The sequence below is a fragment of the Chionomys nivalis genome, chromosome 17 (genome assembly GCF_950005125.1).
Source record: "Chionomys nivalis chromosome 17, mChiNiv1.1, whole genome shotgun sequence".
NCBI lineage: Eukaryota > Metazoa > Chordata > Mammalia > Rodentia > Cricetidae > Chionomys > Chionomys nivalis.
In genome coordinates this window covers 46613400-46630211 of record NC_080102.1, presented here as the reverse complement: position 1 = coordinate 46630211, position 16812 = coordinate 46613400, and the positions used below count along the sequence as shown (strand labels likewise).

Here is a 16812-nt window from a genome sequence, read left to right as displayed (position 1 = left end):
AGGACGACTGGAAAAAGCTCTACTCAAATGTGTCGCTTAACTTCTAGCGTACCGTAGATAGCCAGTATTTTTAAACTAGCAGTTTAATTATTTTTTATTTCTATCTAGAAACCACCACTCATTATGCAATAAGGAAAAAAAATCAAATAAAGCCTGCAGATTTTAGTGTCTCTTAATCCATGGTAAAAATAGTCTCAGACCACCCAATTTTCCTATGAATCAGGTAAAAATGATTCAACTAATGACTACTTACTCACAGCACTGCAGTGCCTTGTTCTTACTGTGAGCTTTACCATATCGTCCATCTGACAGACACAAACCACGGATTGACTAGTAGCTTAAAATAAAGCTATACATTTTACCAGAATGGGCAAGCAAACATGTTCAGGATGTTCCTTTTCAGAAATTATGTCTCCCTTGCCTAATAATAGATAATCAAATCCCCGGGTTACAATATGGGAACAAACCACAGGAAAATGTGAGGGTTTTTTCTTTCTATTTTCCTTTTATTGAAATATATTTCTTATTAGCACAACATTATTCTGATTTTTACCTTCCCCCAGCTCCTCCCAGATTCTCCCCGACCACATCTCCCATACAAATCCACACACACCCTTTCTTTCTCTCTCTCTTGTCCAAAAACAGGCATCTAAAAACTAATAATAAAATAAAAAAGATAAAATGTGGAATATGACAAAACAGAAGAAAAAGAGTTAAAGGAGAACACATAGAGATGCAGGGATGCATACATAAATCCCATAAAATACAAAACCATGAACCATAATATATACACAAAGGAATTGTAAGATTAAAACAAAAAATCCTGAGCCAAAGAACCTACAAAAAAAAAAAATGCCAGTGAGTTAGTTTAGTGTTGACCATCTACTGCTGGGCATGTGGCCTGGCCTTAAATGTGATTTGTATCCCCAGTGAGACTCTTTTGGAGAAAACTAATTTTAATTTTCAAGCAGTTACCAATTGGAGATAGTGTCTGGGTAATGGGTGGGGGTTTGTATCTACTTCTTCTCTCAGCACTAGGACCCCGAATGTGGCCCAGACCTGTGCAGGCTCTGTGAGTTTGTATGTGTGCTGCTCCTGTTGTGTTTGGAGGGCCTTGTTTCTTTGGTGTCCTCCCATCCACTCTGGCTCTTACAATCTTTTTGCTTCCTCACCTGAAGGGTTCCCTAAGGCCTGAAAGGAGGGATTTGGCGGCAACATCCCATAAAGGATTGACGACTATTCTAGAGTCTCTCTTTCTATGCACATTGTCTAGCTATGGATCTTGTATTTATTCCTGTCTACTGTAGAAGGAAGCTTCTCTGATGATGGCTGAGCAAAGAGGTACCGATCTATGAGTATAGCAGAATGCCAATTGTAGTTCCTATGTAATCTAACTAGTCTGAGGTTCTTGGGCACCCAAGCACCATTGTGTATGAGTTCCATCTCCTGGAGTAGAATGTGCATGCAATCGGATATTGGTTGGTTATTCCCACAACTTCTGTACCAATACTACCCCAGTGTATCTTGCAGGCAGGTCACAATTGTAGATGGAAGGGTTTAGAGCCGGGTTGGTGTTTACCTTTCTCCTTTGGAAGCATGCAGAGTACCTGCCAAAACCATGAACACTAGTTCACAGGGGCGCAGGCCCTAGATAGGTGATAGATTCCCTTCTCCATGTTCAGTGAGTGGTGTAGGTGGTGTCTATCAATTAGGGCTTCACTGTCAACAACAGATTGGGGTGTGTGGGAGTTTCCATAGGGTTGCTTTGGACAACAACTCTATTAGATTTAACTTATTCCTGGAACTGGAGGCTCGTTTGGTGCTAAGAGATGTCCAGGTGGGTCTCTGTTTCCTCTATCATTTGGCAATGTCAGTTAGATCACTTTCATATATGTATAAATTTTAGAAGCTTCTACTGTATTAAGTTTCTATATGAACCCCCAAGTGGCTCTTAAGTGTCCCTCGCCTATTCCCTCTCTCGCCTCTAGCTTCCCTCCTTCTCCCTCTTTGATAGTCTCTCCCAGTACCCCTCCCTTGTGGTTGTTTGAACAAGAATGGCCCCCACAGGCTCACGGATTTGAATACTTAATCACCTGGAAGTGGTACTATTTGAGCAGATCGGGAGGTGAGAGCCTGTCAGGTATGGCCACTGGGGTTCCTGGGGTAGAAAGTCTTTCTGGATACAGGGAGTTGACCCAAGAAATGGGAACAGGCTAGAAGGAGTAGTGGGGCTGAGGGGGTTCGCGAGGTGGAGGGAGGAAAGCAGGGTCCGCAGCAGGATCTAAATAGTCCCCTGGAGATAAGGATCTGAGAGGAAGGAGAGGCACAGCAGGTGGCCTGCTTCAGGTCCCAGCGGAGGGTTTAGGTAATCAGATTTGGAGCAGAGAAGAAAGTGAAGATCGCCTACCTGATTCCCAGACTAGTATAGCCAGATTTCCAGGGAGAACCTCCGGAGTTTGTAGGCTGAACCAAAGGGGTCCGGTGAAGGTCTAAGACTGTAGTAAGGCTCTGTTTTATCCCTGGAAACCCTGGGAAGGTGGCCAAGAGGGAGGCGGGGCGACAGCAGCTGGCCTGCTCGGCAGCTGAGGATAAGACTGGGGGAACTGGAATTGGCGGACCTAAGGAAGGTGACGATCGTCCACCTTGACTGGCCGGCGTGAAAATGGTTTTTTAAACTAAGTAGTTGCATTTATCAAAGCCTGTGGCAACTGTTTTCTAATTTTATTTTGTATCTTCAGCTTCATTGGTGGTTTACACCCATTTGAATTAGAGAAATTCAGACAGGGGGAGTCATGATGCCCCAATTAATGCCTTTTGTTCTAGACAGGCTGAGAAAAAAAGACTTCAAAACAATGTCTTTACAAATAAACCCGTGCCGGTAGCAGACTGCATTTACCCTAATCCCCCACACCCCTCCTTTTGTCACGGAAATCTTGTCTTTGCACTGTTGAAATCGCTAAGAGGAAGGGGGATCAAGTCGCGCATCTCCGCCACCAGTTAAGATTTTAATAAATAAAACCCTGACTGGTGACATGTTTCGTTCTATTATCTACCTGAGAGGGCTGAATGCAATGAATTAAAGATGCCATGTTCTCAGCACCAGGTAAACCAGCTTCGGAGGAACCAAACTGCTGTTGACTAGATGTTCTCACCTAGAATGCTCCCTATCCCATAATCATCATTGTCCCAAGTCGTTTGAAAACAAATTTTAAACAGGTGTCCCTCCGCTTTGCATGGACCTGTCCTCTGGTTACTCTTGCATTTAAAAAAAAAAAAATTCATCAGTTCTGGAATGGGGAATGACTTTTTTTTTAAGAGATGCAGACTCTGGGAGGGACCAGGGAAAGTTGGATTGCAAGGGGAAAATGGGAAGAGGGTAGCGGGGCTTCAGGTGGGTGTGGGGGAACCGCGGAAGGGTCGAGTCACTGCTGCCCCCGCTGCCCGCGCGAGCCTGCGATTGGCCGCGCCGCCTAGCACTCGGGGAGGCGCCGCTCCGCGCGCCACCGCCCCTCGCTCCCCGCCGGCTGGGCTCCGCGCGCCTCCGAGCGCTCCGAGGAGAAGCGCAGAGCTGGCAACAGCGTCCATCTGTGCGCGCTGCCCTCCTGCGCCCTAGCCCGCCATGGGGCCAACTTGCAACTCCTAGGGCTCAGCTTCGGGACAAGAGAAATCTGAGAAGCATCAAGCAGAAACCAAGATGAGTTTCCGCAAGGAGGATGGCGTGAGCAGCCTGTGCCAGAAGGCACTGCACATCATCACCGAGCTGTGCTTCGCGGGCCAAGTGGAGTGGGACAAGTGCTCGGGCATCTTTCCCGCCGATAGGGCCAGCCAGGGAGGAAGTGGCACAGGTAAGGGGATCGACCTGAGCTGTCCCGGACAAGAGGTATCTTCGGGGCAACCTCCTGACTGGCGCCTGTCTCGCCCGGCCAGGGCGACTTGCTCGCTTAGTTTGTCGCCAGCACCTGCTGGTCTCTGCTCCTTGGCGGATCTCGCGCTCTCCCACCTGCTGCTCTGGCGCCCCAGGGACTCGGTGCCCTGGCTCGTCCTGCCGGTCGCAAATGGGACCACCAGGCCTGGCGGGAGAATCTGCACTTGGCCTCAAGGAACCTGCTCATAGAGGTCGTAGGACTGAGTCGGTCCTAAAATGCAGAAAGGGTCCCTCAGCTGTAACTTTCAGATGCAACCTGTCGAGCTCTCTAAAGCTTCCAAGGCCTTTCATAACGCACATGTAATTTTTTAGTACTTCTTGGCAGCGCTGGCTAAAGGCTAGCGATTATTGATACCTGCCGCTCAGGTCACTTGTCAAGGAAAAGAGATTCTAAAATCCTTTCCACACTACTTGCTGGTCTCCAGAGCCATGGAAGCAAATGATGGGGGGCGGGGGGAAGCGAGGGGGATGGGGGAGAGAGGAGGAGATGTGATCAAATGACCCCAGGGTCACTTGATCGCTTTCGGAGATGCACTGTTTCCTTATGTAGAGTCCTTGTGGCATTCGCTTTGTTTTCTCCGGTCCTTTTGGTCCCTGGGCAAGGGTTTCTGGCTTGAGAAGGGAGGATAGCTAGGGCAACAGGTAAACGCAACCCCAAAGTCAGGCTCAGGAGAGAGGTACGAAGATGAAGGAGAACACAGTTACTGCTCCATCATCCACCCTGGGCACTAGACAAAGGAAGGGAGAGGTGGTGGGGTAGGAATGGGTTTGATTTAGCTGGGACTTAGGGCTGTTTACATGGACCGTCTCTAAGGTTTCAAATGCTCTGCCGATGGCAACAGAAGCAGAGAGGGGGGGTTGTCTGCGCCTGTCAGAGCCAGGGATTCATGAAGCAGAATGAAACACTATTGCTGCTGTCAGTGTGATAGGGGCAGGCAGTTTTTGAGTGTATGAACACAATCCAACGTCATTTCTGTTGTTTAGTGGGTGTTAGAGTCTTGAGAGTAAATGAAACTGAACAGTGGAAGGGGCCATTTAAACAGTGTGCGTGTGTGTGTGTGTGTGTGTGTGTGTGTGAGTGTGTGTGTGTGGTATGCCTGATGTGCTAGAGTGTAATAAATACCGACGTGCCAGAACTGTAGAGATCTCTAGAAAGATCTCTAGAGCTCTTTTGAAATGTCTTTAAGCGACCATTACGCCAAGGCTGAGAGCTCAGGAAGCCAGCGAGAATACTTCATTCTAAGGACATGCGTCTTTGTCACTTACATTTGTTGCTGAGGCTACAGCTCTTAATTCTTATTCTTTCTTGACCCTTGTGACCACACACCAAGAAGTGGGTTCCTGGCGCTCATTGGCAGCAATGTGGAAATTGCTTGACGACTGGAAACTAAAACAGGACTGGGTCCTAAACTGTCCAAAATGTGTGATTGTGTAAATTCGGGGTGAAACACATTATATAAACCGGAGAAAGAGTTCTGAGTTTATCCTAATCACTACACTCTAATCACATCACTCTAGCCCTAATTCCGTAAGACATTCTCTTCTCTCGGGAACAAAGATGAAGAAAAATGATTCTTAACAATGGTGTGACTATTTTTCTCTCTTTAAGGAAAACATGTACTATAAAAGTGGGGTGCTAGGTCTAATATGTGAACATACAGAACAGCTCTCACTAGAGAGGGGTAGTTCATAAACTGCATATGACATATGAAGATAGACAAGATTCCTCTGCTTTTTCCCATTTGTAACTTGCAAAACAGTTAAAAACAAACTGCTCTGATTTTAAAGTAGCATTCCAAATTTAATGGATCGTTGAAGCAGATTCAATGATTGTTTGCTAAAGGTTTAATCCCATCAGCTAGGCACTCGGATGCACGTTGTTCTGTAGATTGTCTTACAGTGTGTTCCTTTTATTACAGCTCCTACATAAAAGCACTTCCAATAGTTGATGCCGACTGCATTGTAGACAGAACACCAGTGACTGCTATTGAAACAGCTAATGGCTCACTTTTAAAGAAACCATCACATGGTATTAGACTTACATTACAGTAACAATCTCAAGATTTGAAATTGCATCACTGTTCATTCCTTCATATAATGATAGCAAGAGAAAGGGTCACGTAATCCCAGATAACGTCATCACCACAGTAAGGGAGCTAGATTTCGAGTTTATCACTAAGAGAGAGATGCGGCCCCTGAGGGCCCACAGGCCAGCCAACCAAGCCCAGGTATTGGTAAATGTTTAAGATTTAGATTGTTGCGGCTAATGCTAATTAAACTGCCCATTTAAAATACTTTATAAAAGTCACTCTATGAATCAACATAGTACTACGAAGTCCATCATGTGTAAGTTTTAGAAAATTAGATGTGGGAGAAGTTTAAAAACAACAACAAAGAAAACCAGTGATTGATTGGTGTCTTCTTCCCCAAAACGGATATGTCACCCTACAAATTCATTTAGTGCACAGGATATAATTGAGAAAACTTATGAAAAATGCAAAAATATTAGCTTTGTCTTTGGTATTATTTCTAAAATATACCATAGTAGCATGCAGAATCATGTTAAAGTGGTTTTAGGCTCATTTCTGGATAGTCTTTGATTGCTACTGAGATGTTTATTGAGTTTAAGAAGCTTGAACTTTCTGAGAGTCAGAGCTGCTAATCCACAAGCTAATCAAGGTCACTGAAGTTTAACTTCACAGCCACACTCACACCATAGCTGTGGATAGCTAACCTTAATATAAGTATTTTAATGAGCATTTAATCCATCAGTGTTCAGATTTTTTGTGTGCAATTTCAATATGTGAATACAATTCTTTAAAAAAATGGATAAATTATTCCAAGTTTTTTTATTCTTTAGAGACACATTAATGAGCAGATATTTAACCAAAAAAAAATCTTTCTAGTCGACATTGATACAGTTAATGTGCACGTTAAGCCCACAAATATATGCCTAGAAAAATCTGAGTGCATTCTAAGGACTCAATAAATATTTGCGTACAGTAAAATTCTAGCAAAGTAGGAAGTCTGTATAAAAAACAAATACCCTTTGAGTTATAATGAGGAGGTGTCCCAGTTAGAAGCTGATAAAAAAATCTGAAGTGCACTTAATAAACCCAGTCTACTGAGCTGGAAGTGCAAACACTTTATCTTAACCTGTACTAGATAAACTCAAATCATTACTTCAGCCTACAGCCAAGCATCACAAGATTATACCGATATTGCTAACCTAAGAAAAGGCCAGCATTCCAAATTCAAAATATGATCTCTACCTTATGTCTTGTACCATTATAAAATAAAAAAATCGTGAATCAGAGCCACTCGGTGGCAATTGTCTGCATTTTGAGAGTGTAATGAACTCTCTAGATTTACACTGATAGGATTAATGTGCACTTTAAATCACTAGGAGCCTATGTCTTCAAAGACAGAGCTTTGTTTCCTGTAACATCCCCATACTGGAAAGATCCGGAGCGCAGACTAGAGACTGGATAATTTGTTGAATGAATAAAATGGCTTCCGTAATGACCCCTAAGTGAAGGAGCATGTGGCTTAAGTAGCAAGTACTTGATGCAATAAAAACCCATCACTAAAACTTTTGCTAGTTGTTCAAGCTTAACCAGGAATCATTATTTTGTAGATATGAAAACAGAAGCAAACAAGAAAGAGTTTACACTTTAATTACAAATCACAACTAGTTACTGATGAATATATTTAAGAACCTAGACCTGCCGGGCCGGGGTGGCACACACCTTCAGTCTCAGCACTCGAGAGGCAGAGGCAGGCGATCTCTAAGTTTGAGGCCAGTCTGGTCTACAAGAGCTAGTTCCAGGACAGACTCCAAAGCTACAGAGAAACCCTGTCTTCAAAAACAAAAACAAAAAAGAACCTTCTTAAATCCTAGCTGTTATAGCAAATACTGGTAAACTGGAATTTTAACTATTTTTTTAGATTTATTTATTTATTATGTATACAACATTCCTTCCATGTACACCTGCACACCAGAAAGGGGCACCAGATCTCATTACAGATGGCTGTGAGCCACCATGTGGTTGCTGGGAATTGAACTCAGGACCTCTGGAAGAGCAGTCAGTGCTCTTAACTGCTGAGCCTTCTTGCCAGTCCCGAATTTTAACTATTTAACTATTCCATTTATTCTGTTCTCTATAATGTATGAGAGGGTACCAATAAAATTTCCCATCTAAAATTAACTCAAAGCCAGGACCTTTCTTCATGTTAGATTTCCTTCCCTCCAAATAGAACATAGGTTATTCACTTGTCACACTTGAACATATGCATTCATGTACACCTAAGTGTGTGCAACTATCTGCTCATAGTCTAGTCTAAATAGAATTGATTTATATTAATTCTATTAATTAATTCTAAATAAAATATTATATATTATATAATATATAAATTTTTATATATTATAAATCTAATATTAATTCTAAATAAAAGCATGTAAAAGATTACCATTATTAATGATATTATTGTTATTATTTTATGTGTATTGGTGTTTTCCCTGCATATATGCCTGTGCCCCATATGTGGGAGGACCCACAGGCCAGCATGTCAGAGCCCCTGGAACCAGAGTTACAAATGACTGACAATTGCAAGGTGGGTGCTAGGAACCAAACCTGGGTTCTCTGCTGAGCAAGTTCTCTAACCCAATGTAAAGGAGTTTACAGTATTAAATGTAGGTAATGTTGAATTCATACAGTTTCACATATGCCTCTTTTTATCTGCTCATAGGTAAATGTATAATGGAGAAAGATGTTAGAACAAAATAAATTATTTTTTCTTATTCATAATTATTTTTTCAAAGATCAGTAAAAACTCTGATTTGTATATTTTCCTGTCAAATTTAGGAACTAACAGTCTCTTTTGTTACTAAAATGTATTTATTTATTTATTTATTTATTTATTTATTTATTTATTTTGGATTTTTGAGACAGGGTTTCTCTGTGGTTTTGGTTCCTGTCCTGGAACTAGCTCTTGTAGACCAGGCTGGCCTCGAACTCACAGAGATCCTCCTGCCTCTGCCTCCCGAGTGCTGGGATTAAAGGCGTGCGCCACCACCGCCCGGCTGTTACTAAAATTTATAATCGTGAAACCATGAAAGCAGAATGACAGTGCAAAGGAGCGAAATTCCTCTTCTCAGAGGTCCTGAAATATAATTAGTTCATGTGCCAAGGAGACGGGACTCTCTGATAACAAGTATTTTAATAAAGGCCAATAAATTATACTTTCTCATTTCTCACTTGTACAGTGTCAATTCTACTGACCAAGTTTAGAAATTTAACCCCGGTGTGAAGGTATAGTTTCTTATTACTAACAATAGATTTCCTTTGCTTTATAGCATCAAATCTACCATAAGGACCCTCTGAGCTGTAAGAACTGAGAGGAATATGGGTCTAGCAGACTGTCATGGAAAACTACATGCACACATTCTATTTCCTGTATGCTCAATACAAAGTCAGCCCCATAAGTCCATGGGCTCCACACTAGTGGATGGGAAAGACTTAGAGAAACAACTGCGTCAAGCTTGCGCAGATTCTTCTCCTTGCCATTGCTCTTTGAGTGAGCAGTGTAGCGGCAATCTACAGAGCATTTGCATAGTGTTAGGTACTGCAGGGAATCTAAGGATGATTTAAAGTGCTCTGAAGGATGTGTACTGGTCTGGCGATGTCACCCCAATTTATGTAAGAGAATGGAACAGCTAGAGGACCATTTCCACTCAGTGCTGTAGAGTAGTTCATTTTCATCTCTCTCCGCAGCCCCTCCCTCTCCTCTGTGAAGTTGTGCTATGAAGGATACAGCCATCTGGGATGGATGGAAGGAAGAAAGGACCACTTGTTATGTTTTTGTTGAATAAGAAACATTACTGCCAGTTCTTAACTGTCACCCTCTCCTTGGTCTTCCCTTAGTCCTGTCTCAGAACTCAGAGAATTATAGAAAAATAGGCTAAATATTCTAAATTTTATTGTAATTTCTAATCTACTGCACTAGGAGTTGATGATACATCTGAAAGACAGTTTTAGCCTTGTGCTTTTATTCAAGTGTGTTTTGAGTTCTTACTGTGTGAAATACGGTGCACCATTATTTTATACAACACCAAGAAATCTAAGAGAATGTTGTCGATAGATTAGGTGTCAATGCTCTCATTTTAAAATTTAATTTGATTTATTTTAAAAGTTATTATTTTTTATTTTAGAGCATATAATGTAATTACATCATTTCCCCTTCCTTTTCTTCTCTCTAATGTGGTTGTTCTCAACCTTCCTAATCCTGCGACCTTTAATACAATTCCTCGTGATGTGGTGACCCCCAGCCTTAAGATTATTTCATTGCTACTTCAGAACTGTAATTTATATCTGTTTTTTGATGGTGACCCTTGTGAAAAGGTCATTTGGCTTCAATGGGGTTGCGATCCACAGGTTGAAAACTGCTCCAAACCTTACCACATACAAAAATGCATGACCTTTTTTTATCATTTCTTATTACATGCCTATAGGTACAGAATATATGCATATTCCTAAACAGCACCTGTTCGATCTATAGGTTATTTGCATGTATGTTTTCAGGCTGACTGCTTGGTATTGATAACCAGTTGGTGTGCTCTTCCCTGGAGAAGACCACCTCTGCCAGTCCCAGCTGTCTTAGTTACCTGTAGTTCTTTTTGTAGGGAGGAGGCCTCCAGGGCTTCTCCCTATCCACTTTGGCATGTCTATTGCCATCCTTGTTCAGCTCATGTGTAGGAAGTCATAGAGACTTTATGGGTGTAGCTTCTGACGTTCCGAAGAGACCCAGTCTCACAGCAAACTCCCTAATACTCTGGCTCTTCAGCAATATTTCCTGAGCCTTAGGTGTGATCGTTCAGTGTTTTCTCATCACATGAAATGTTAATATCATACATATAGAAAGATATCCTTTAAACTTAAGTGCATTTTTTAAATTGCGTTTCCTAAACATGTAAGAAGAAAAAAGTCCAAAAGTTCTAAGTTGATTGGAGTAATTTTAAAACTTAACTTTTTGTTTGTTTGTTTTTGTTTTTTCTAGACAGGGTTTCACTGTGTAACAGCTCTGGCTGTCCTGGAACTCAGTCTGTAACCCAGGCTGGCCTTGAATCACAGAGATCCCCCTGCCTCTGGTGCCCAAGTGCTGGGATGATAAGCTGTGCCACCACTACCTGGAAAAACTTAACTTCTTTACATTTTCCCTTAAAAAGTGGAGAATTGAACCCAGGGTCTGTGTGTACTGAGCAAACAATCTTACCACTGAGCTACATCTCAGGCCTCAAAGCTAAAATTCTGAGTCCAATTCCCATGAGTCGGTTTTTAATTCAGAATCAATATTGTACTTGTTTTTCAGCCATTTTCAGACTGTGTCATGGAGAGAATTGACGCATCATTTCTTTCTAAAAGGAATTCATATTAATATAAAATCCATTACTTATTGTTTCATGTAGCTTTCTGTGCAAAATGTTGAATGTTAACAACATGGCCAATAAATTTTATTCCATCACCTTTATTAGCAATTCCCACTAAGAACCTAGTGTGTAAGGATGAAGTACTATATTACCATTTGCTGAAGTACATTTCTTCACGCTGTAAAATTCTTATATGGATTTGTATATGGGTGTGTTTGTTTTACTGCAGATGTGACTACACCATAGTCCCTTCCTGGCTATTAGAAACTTTATTAAGCCATAACTACTCATGCATGTTGCAGTGGTTCTCAACCTTCCTAATGCTGAGACCCTCATGTTGTGATGACATATAGCCATAAAATCATTTCATTGCTACTTCGTAGCTGTAATTTTGCTACTGTTACGAATCATAATATAAATATCTGATATGCAGGACATCTGATGTGTGACCCTCCCCACAAAGGGGTTGCAGCCCACAGCTTAAGACCTACTAATATATTGTGACCTCGGCAACAGGAGATATTTAAAAACACAATTTTATCATCAGTTAAGTATGGTATTAATGCAAACATTTTTCATTTACTGTAACTCAAAGGAAGGGCAAGGGGAAATGAAATTAAAATGGAACTCCTCAGAGGCACTGCGCAAGGGCATGCTGATTGTATTATATGCCTAATGCAGAAATGAGCAGTAATTGCTTGCCAGTGTTCAGATCCCCTTTCCATCATAGAGAACTCTTGGTGCCTAGTTCAGTCTGTGGTGTGACCACTGACTAACTTGTGAAGGTGGGGACATCAGAATGTGAGCCTCGGTCTGAAGTGTCAAATACAAAGACTGTATCCTCCAAAACCATGATGAGCTATCCCCTCATTCTCCTTTCCCCCGGATATTTTCATTCAGACACCTGGGATGTGGGCTTGGTAGCTTTCCCTGGAACCCTGGGAAATAAAAACTCATCAGGGGAGCAAAAAATTCCTTGGTGTTGCTGAATCTGCCCTTGGCTGCTTAAATTTTCACTCTTTCTCCCTTAATGAAAGAAACATCCCCCTGTCTAAGTCAGTATGAACTTGGTGCTTTGTTACAGAAACCAGAGCTGTGGCTGAACTATTATAACACGAATACCCAACGAATAGTATAAATAAGTGAACTTCATCAATAATCCCCCAAAATCCTTTCATTTAATGAAATACACTGGTTTGAGTTTTACTCTCGGCTCCCTCTCTCTTGTGGTATGGTGCCACAAACAAAGGTGTGGTCTATGGTCTAGAATCTGTGGTCATGCAATGAAGAATCAAAGAACCACCAGCAAACAAAATACTTAAAACACCCCCGCACAAAACTACAGTTGCTCATTAACTTTAAATTTTCACTGTGACACATTTTGAAAAACTAAAATGAGTGTAATTTCAAAAAAAAATAAATAAAAGCTAAAGTAGGAAGTCATGAGTTTGAGAGGGAGAGGAGACAAGTTAGGAGCTTGCAAAGAAGGAAGGGACAGGTTTGACGTAGAAGCATTGCTCATAAATGAAGCTATCAACAAAATACTAATAACCTAAAACAATCAGAAAAGGTTCAGGCAGAAACAGTATTAATGAAGCAGAGGCTGTTGAGGGTGTGACATTCAGTGTATGCTTTTCTAAGCGATTACCACCAACTGTGTAGGTCAAATGTCAACAGATCTGACCTACTCACAGGCCATAGTGAATCCCGCACTTCGAAATCTGAAGACCAAATTATTTGGTCTTCATCAAAGACTCCGTTCATCTGGAATCTTCTGCAGACACATGCCTCCTTAGAGTGGTCTGACATCTTTTTTCAGAACTCTGAGGCTTTATTTCGCTGTGTTAAATCATGCTAAACCGTAAAGTTAGAGCATGCGCAGTCGCACGGACGCGACTACATACGTAGCAATAGGACAGTGCTTATGCAAATGTATGCACGCAAACCACAGTTCCAATAGTTTCATCTGATTGTCTGGAAGCCTAATCTAATTTCTGTAAACTTTATTTACTGCCAATCTCATCAAGATATAATGCAATGACAGTTGTGTAATGAAATCTTTTAAATTGTCTGGAGACTGAGATTTTCAGCTCCGGGAGGCCTACTCCTCAAGCTCGCCTGTTGTAGTGAGTAGCTTGATTCGAAGGCAAGGTGTTCAGACTGCCACCCAGGCATAGACGCTGAGCCTCTTTGCTTAATGGTCTCCCCATATCCCCCTTTCCTCTCTTCTGTAATGATCTTGTGTAAACTGGGGTGAACAACACTACCACAGGTTTACAAATTCAAACATTCCAATTCTCAAACCATGGGCCAGGCATCTCACTTGGAAACTCACACCCGTTAGCCAACGTCTTCGCACGAATTCCCTTACTGAGGACAGACCCATACTGGGTCATTTCATAAATGCACGCACTTATGCCCTTGGAGTTTATCACATTCTCCTGGAGAGCCGAACAGCAAACAAGTAAAAACTAGAGAGACCTGGACAGCTGCAGCTGAGTCTTACACTAAAGCAATCATGGCTTCCAGATTTCTGAAGCAGACAGGCAGGTGCGTGTACAACCATCCCGTGCTTTTCTATGGAGTTTTCTCCCTCCTTTATCTAGAGACTCCATTTCTATTTTTTTACTCTCTAAACTTTTCATAGACTATCGCAAATTGATTGACGATTGACTGGGAAAACAATAACAAGAACATTTTACCTCTCCTGTCCCGAGACCTATTCTCCCAGCAACTTTCAGGACCATCCTGGAAAACCAAGTGGGCCAGCTCTTCCATCTTTGCCTCAGACCTTCCATGGGACTTCGGCTTTAGCGCTCTGCCTGCGCCTCTGGTATTGTTTACCAATTCCCTTCGTCAATTTTAAGCGTGCTGAAATGTTTCATTTCAACTAGAAAGAAAAGCCTGTGTCCGCGCCATATGCCACTCTAGTTGCTGCCCTTCCTTCTATTCTCTCTCTCTCTCTCTCTCTCTCTCTCTCTCTCTCTCTCTCTCTCTCTCTCTCTCTCTCTCTGAGTACAGTTTCTTGAAGTGATTATCTCTGCCCACAGAATGCAGTCCCTCACTATCACTTATTTCTTTTTATTAAAATTTGTTTTTTAGATTAATGTTATGCATATGAGTGTTGGATGTCTGTGCGTCACATGCATGCCTGGTGCCCAAAGGGGACACCAGGACATTGGATTCCCTGGAACTGGCGTTAGGACACCTGAAGCTCCATGTCGGGACTGAGAATGGAATCCAGGTACTCTGCAAGAGTTCTTATCCTTGGAGCCATCTCCAGTCCCTTTCATTTATTTCTTAAACCATATTAATCATGTTATATCACAATTACAAAAATACCATTGAAAAATTTCTGGATCTTTGCTTAGCCCTTCAATGGGATTCTTACTTTGTTGAATTAATTTTGTTGTAAAATATTAAATCATAAGGACCTGGGCATCAAGCCTTTGCTCTCATTTTGAATATTTATACAAAATACAGTGCTAAATAATTTCCCCCAAGTTTCTCAGTGGTAGGATAGATATCGACACCAGTATCTGAATGGTGCTGTAAAACAGGTCTGTTGTTCTATCTTCCTTCTAGAAGACTCTGCACATTCCCTCCAAATGACCCTCTAGCTCTCTAGTTAGCCAGAAATCAACAGACAATGGAGGAGCTCTTTAAATGGAAAGGTTTAAATCTGACATGCTCTGCACAAAGCCATGTATTCTATACCGCCCCTCCAGCTAGTGATACTGCTTCAGAATGTGGTAGAAACTACAGCAGGCACAGCCCAGCTGGAGAAAGTAGAACACTAAGCACTGAGTCTGTCTTTGGGAATCAGGTGTGTGTGTGTGTGTGTGTGTGTGTGTGTGTGTGTGTGCAGTTTTTTGAGCCAGCATCTCACTGTATAGCTCAGGCTTCCACAAACTTATTCCGTAGTCTAAATTTATTGCAAACGCCTGTGATGTTCCTTCCTCAGTTTGCTGAGTGCTGGGATTAGAGGCATGAGAGACCACTCCTGTCTTTGGAGGCCATCTCTATCTTAGCCCTGAGCCCTTTTGCATTTTCTACTTCCTGTGTACTATAAAGAAATTACACATGCCAGATGGTAGTGGTGCATGCCTTTAATTCCAGCACTCAGGAGGCAGAGACAGGCAGATCTCTGTGAGTTCGAGGCCAGCCTGGACTGCAAGGAGAGTTCCAGGACAGGCTCCAAAGCTACAGAGAAACCCTTTCTTGAAAGAAAAAAAAAGTGTAAAAAAAGAACTTGCACGCTTTCATCATCATGATGTTCCGCTCAAGCATGTGCGGCTAAGTGACCATGGACCAAACCTTCTGCATCTGTGATCCAGAAATCTCCCTTCATTTGGAGGTGTCTTGTCACAATGAGAACACCAGCAATCACATGACTTCTAATGCATGTTTTCAATTAACTCCGCATGACCATGCCATAGAAAACAGTCACTGAACACAGAAGGTTGAGTAAGTGTGTCCCTGACTGGAGGACCAAGTGGTGGGAATATTGGTAAGACGACACTGGTGCCAGAGGGACAGCAAGAGTCAACCCAAAGTCCCTCATCCATATATAAAGCCCTCAAAACTCTGAAAATTGATAAAGGGTTTGTGAACGGTACCAGTCTGACACTAGTAACTTACCTGACTTGACATTAATTAAGGCCGTACATTATTATGGCCTATAATAATACCACGTATGTTATGTGGTTACAGATATTAGTATTGTGCTTGACTTCTGGATAATATCGTAGGTAGTGTATATATACTGATATCTAATATCAAAATAAAAATATTTTCAAATACATTGCATTTTAACAATTTGGGTTAAAAGAATGGCAAGACTGGTCAATTCATAATGATAATACTAGTGTCTAGTGTGTGTGCATGAGAAGGCCGTGGAGTAGAAGAGGCAGAAAGGAACCCATGGGAGTGACATCATTGGCCTTACTATTATAGGATGAACAAAAGAATGCCCCTTGATAAAACAGAAAGAAAAATGCATTGAGACTGCAGGAAGCCTCTAAAAGTCACAACCAAGTAACACTGATCAGAATAAAGAACAGACAGCAAAGCTGAACCCAAAGCCAGAGGCAGAAGCCCAGAGGCACTGTCAGATGTCCAGAAAAGTCTGGGTCCATCGAAAGGTACATGAGATCAAGAAGATGGAGTGAGCAAGCATCTCAGCTGCAAAAACAAGACTTGTTGCTTTCTGCTGTCTTGTTTGTGCTGATAGGATAACCTACCACTATCAGAAGTGTTCTGGTGGTTTTGCAGAAGTATTTGATGGCTCCCAAACTGATGTGATAATTTTAGAAAGAAAAAAATGGTAGAAGAAAAATAGAAAACATACTCAGGTTCACACAGGGCTCTGAACTAAATTAGTACTTTGAATATCAAAGCTTTCTCTCTGGGACAGTGCTACCACAGAATGTTCCACTCAAAGGAAGAGAAGAGATATTAC

General features: G+C 41.9%; 1 protein-coding gene across 2 annotated transcripts in view; it reads left to right on the top strand.

Annotated features, from left to right (window-relative positions):
* Positions 1 to 3605: 3605 nt before the first annotated feature.
* The window catches only part of Syt10 (synaptotagmin 10), a 56896-nt gene continuing 43689 nt past the window's right edge, over positions 3606 to 16812 (top strand). For both annotated transcript variants that reach the window (XR_009058475.1, XM_057792059.1), the window contains exon 1: positions 3606 to 3845. Coding sequence is in view for 1 of the 2 variants with exons in the window: in XM_057792059.1 (XP_057648042.1) it covers positions 3695 to 3845 (151 nt within the window). In the remaining variant the exon portion in view is untranslated. The remainder of the gene's footprint in view (positions 3846 to 16812) is intronic.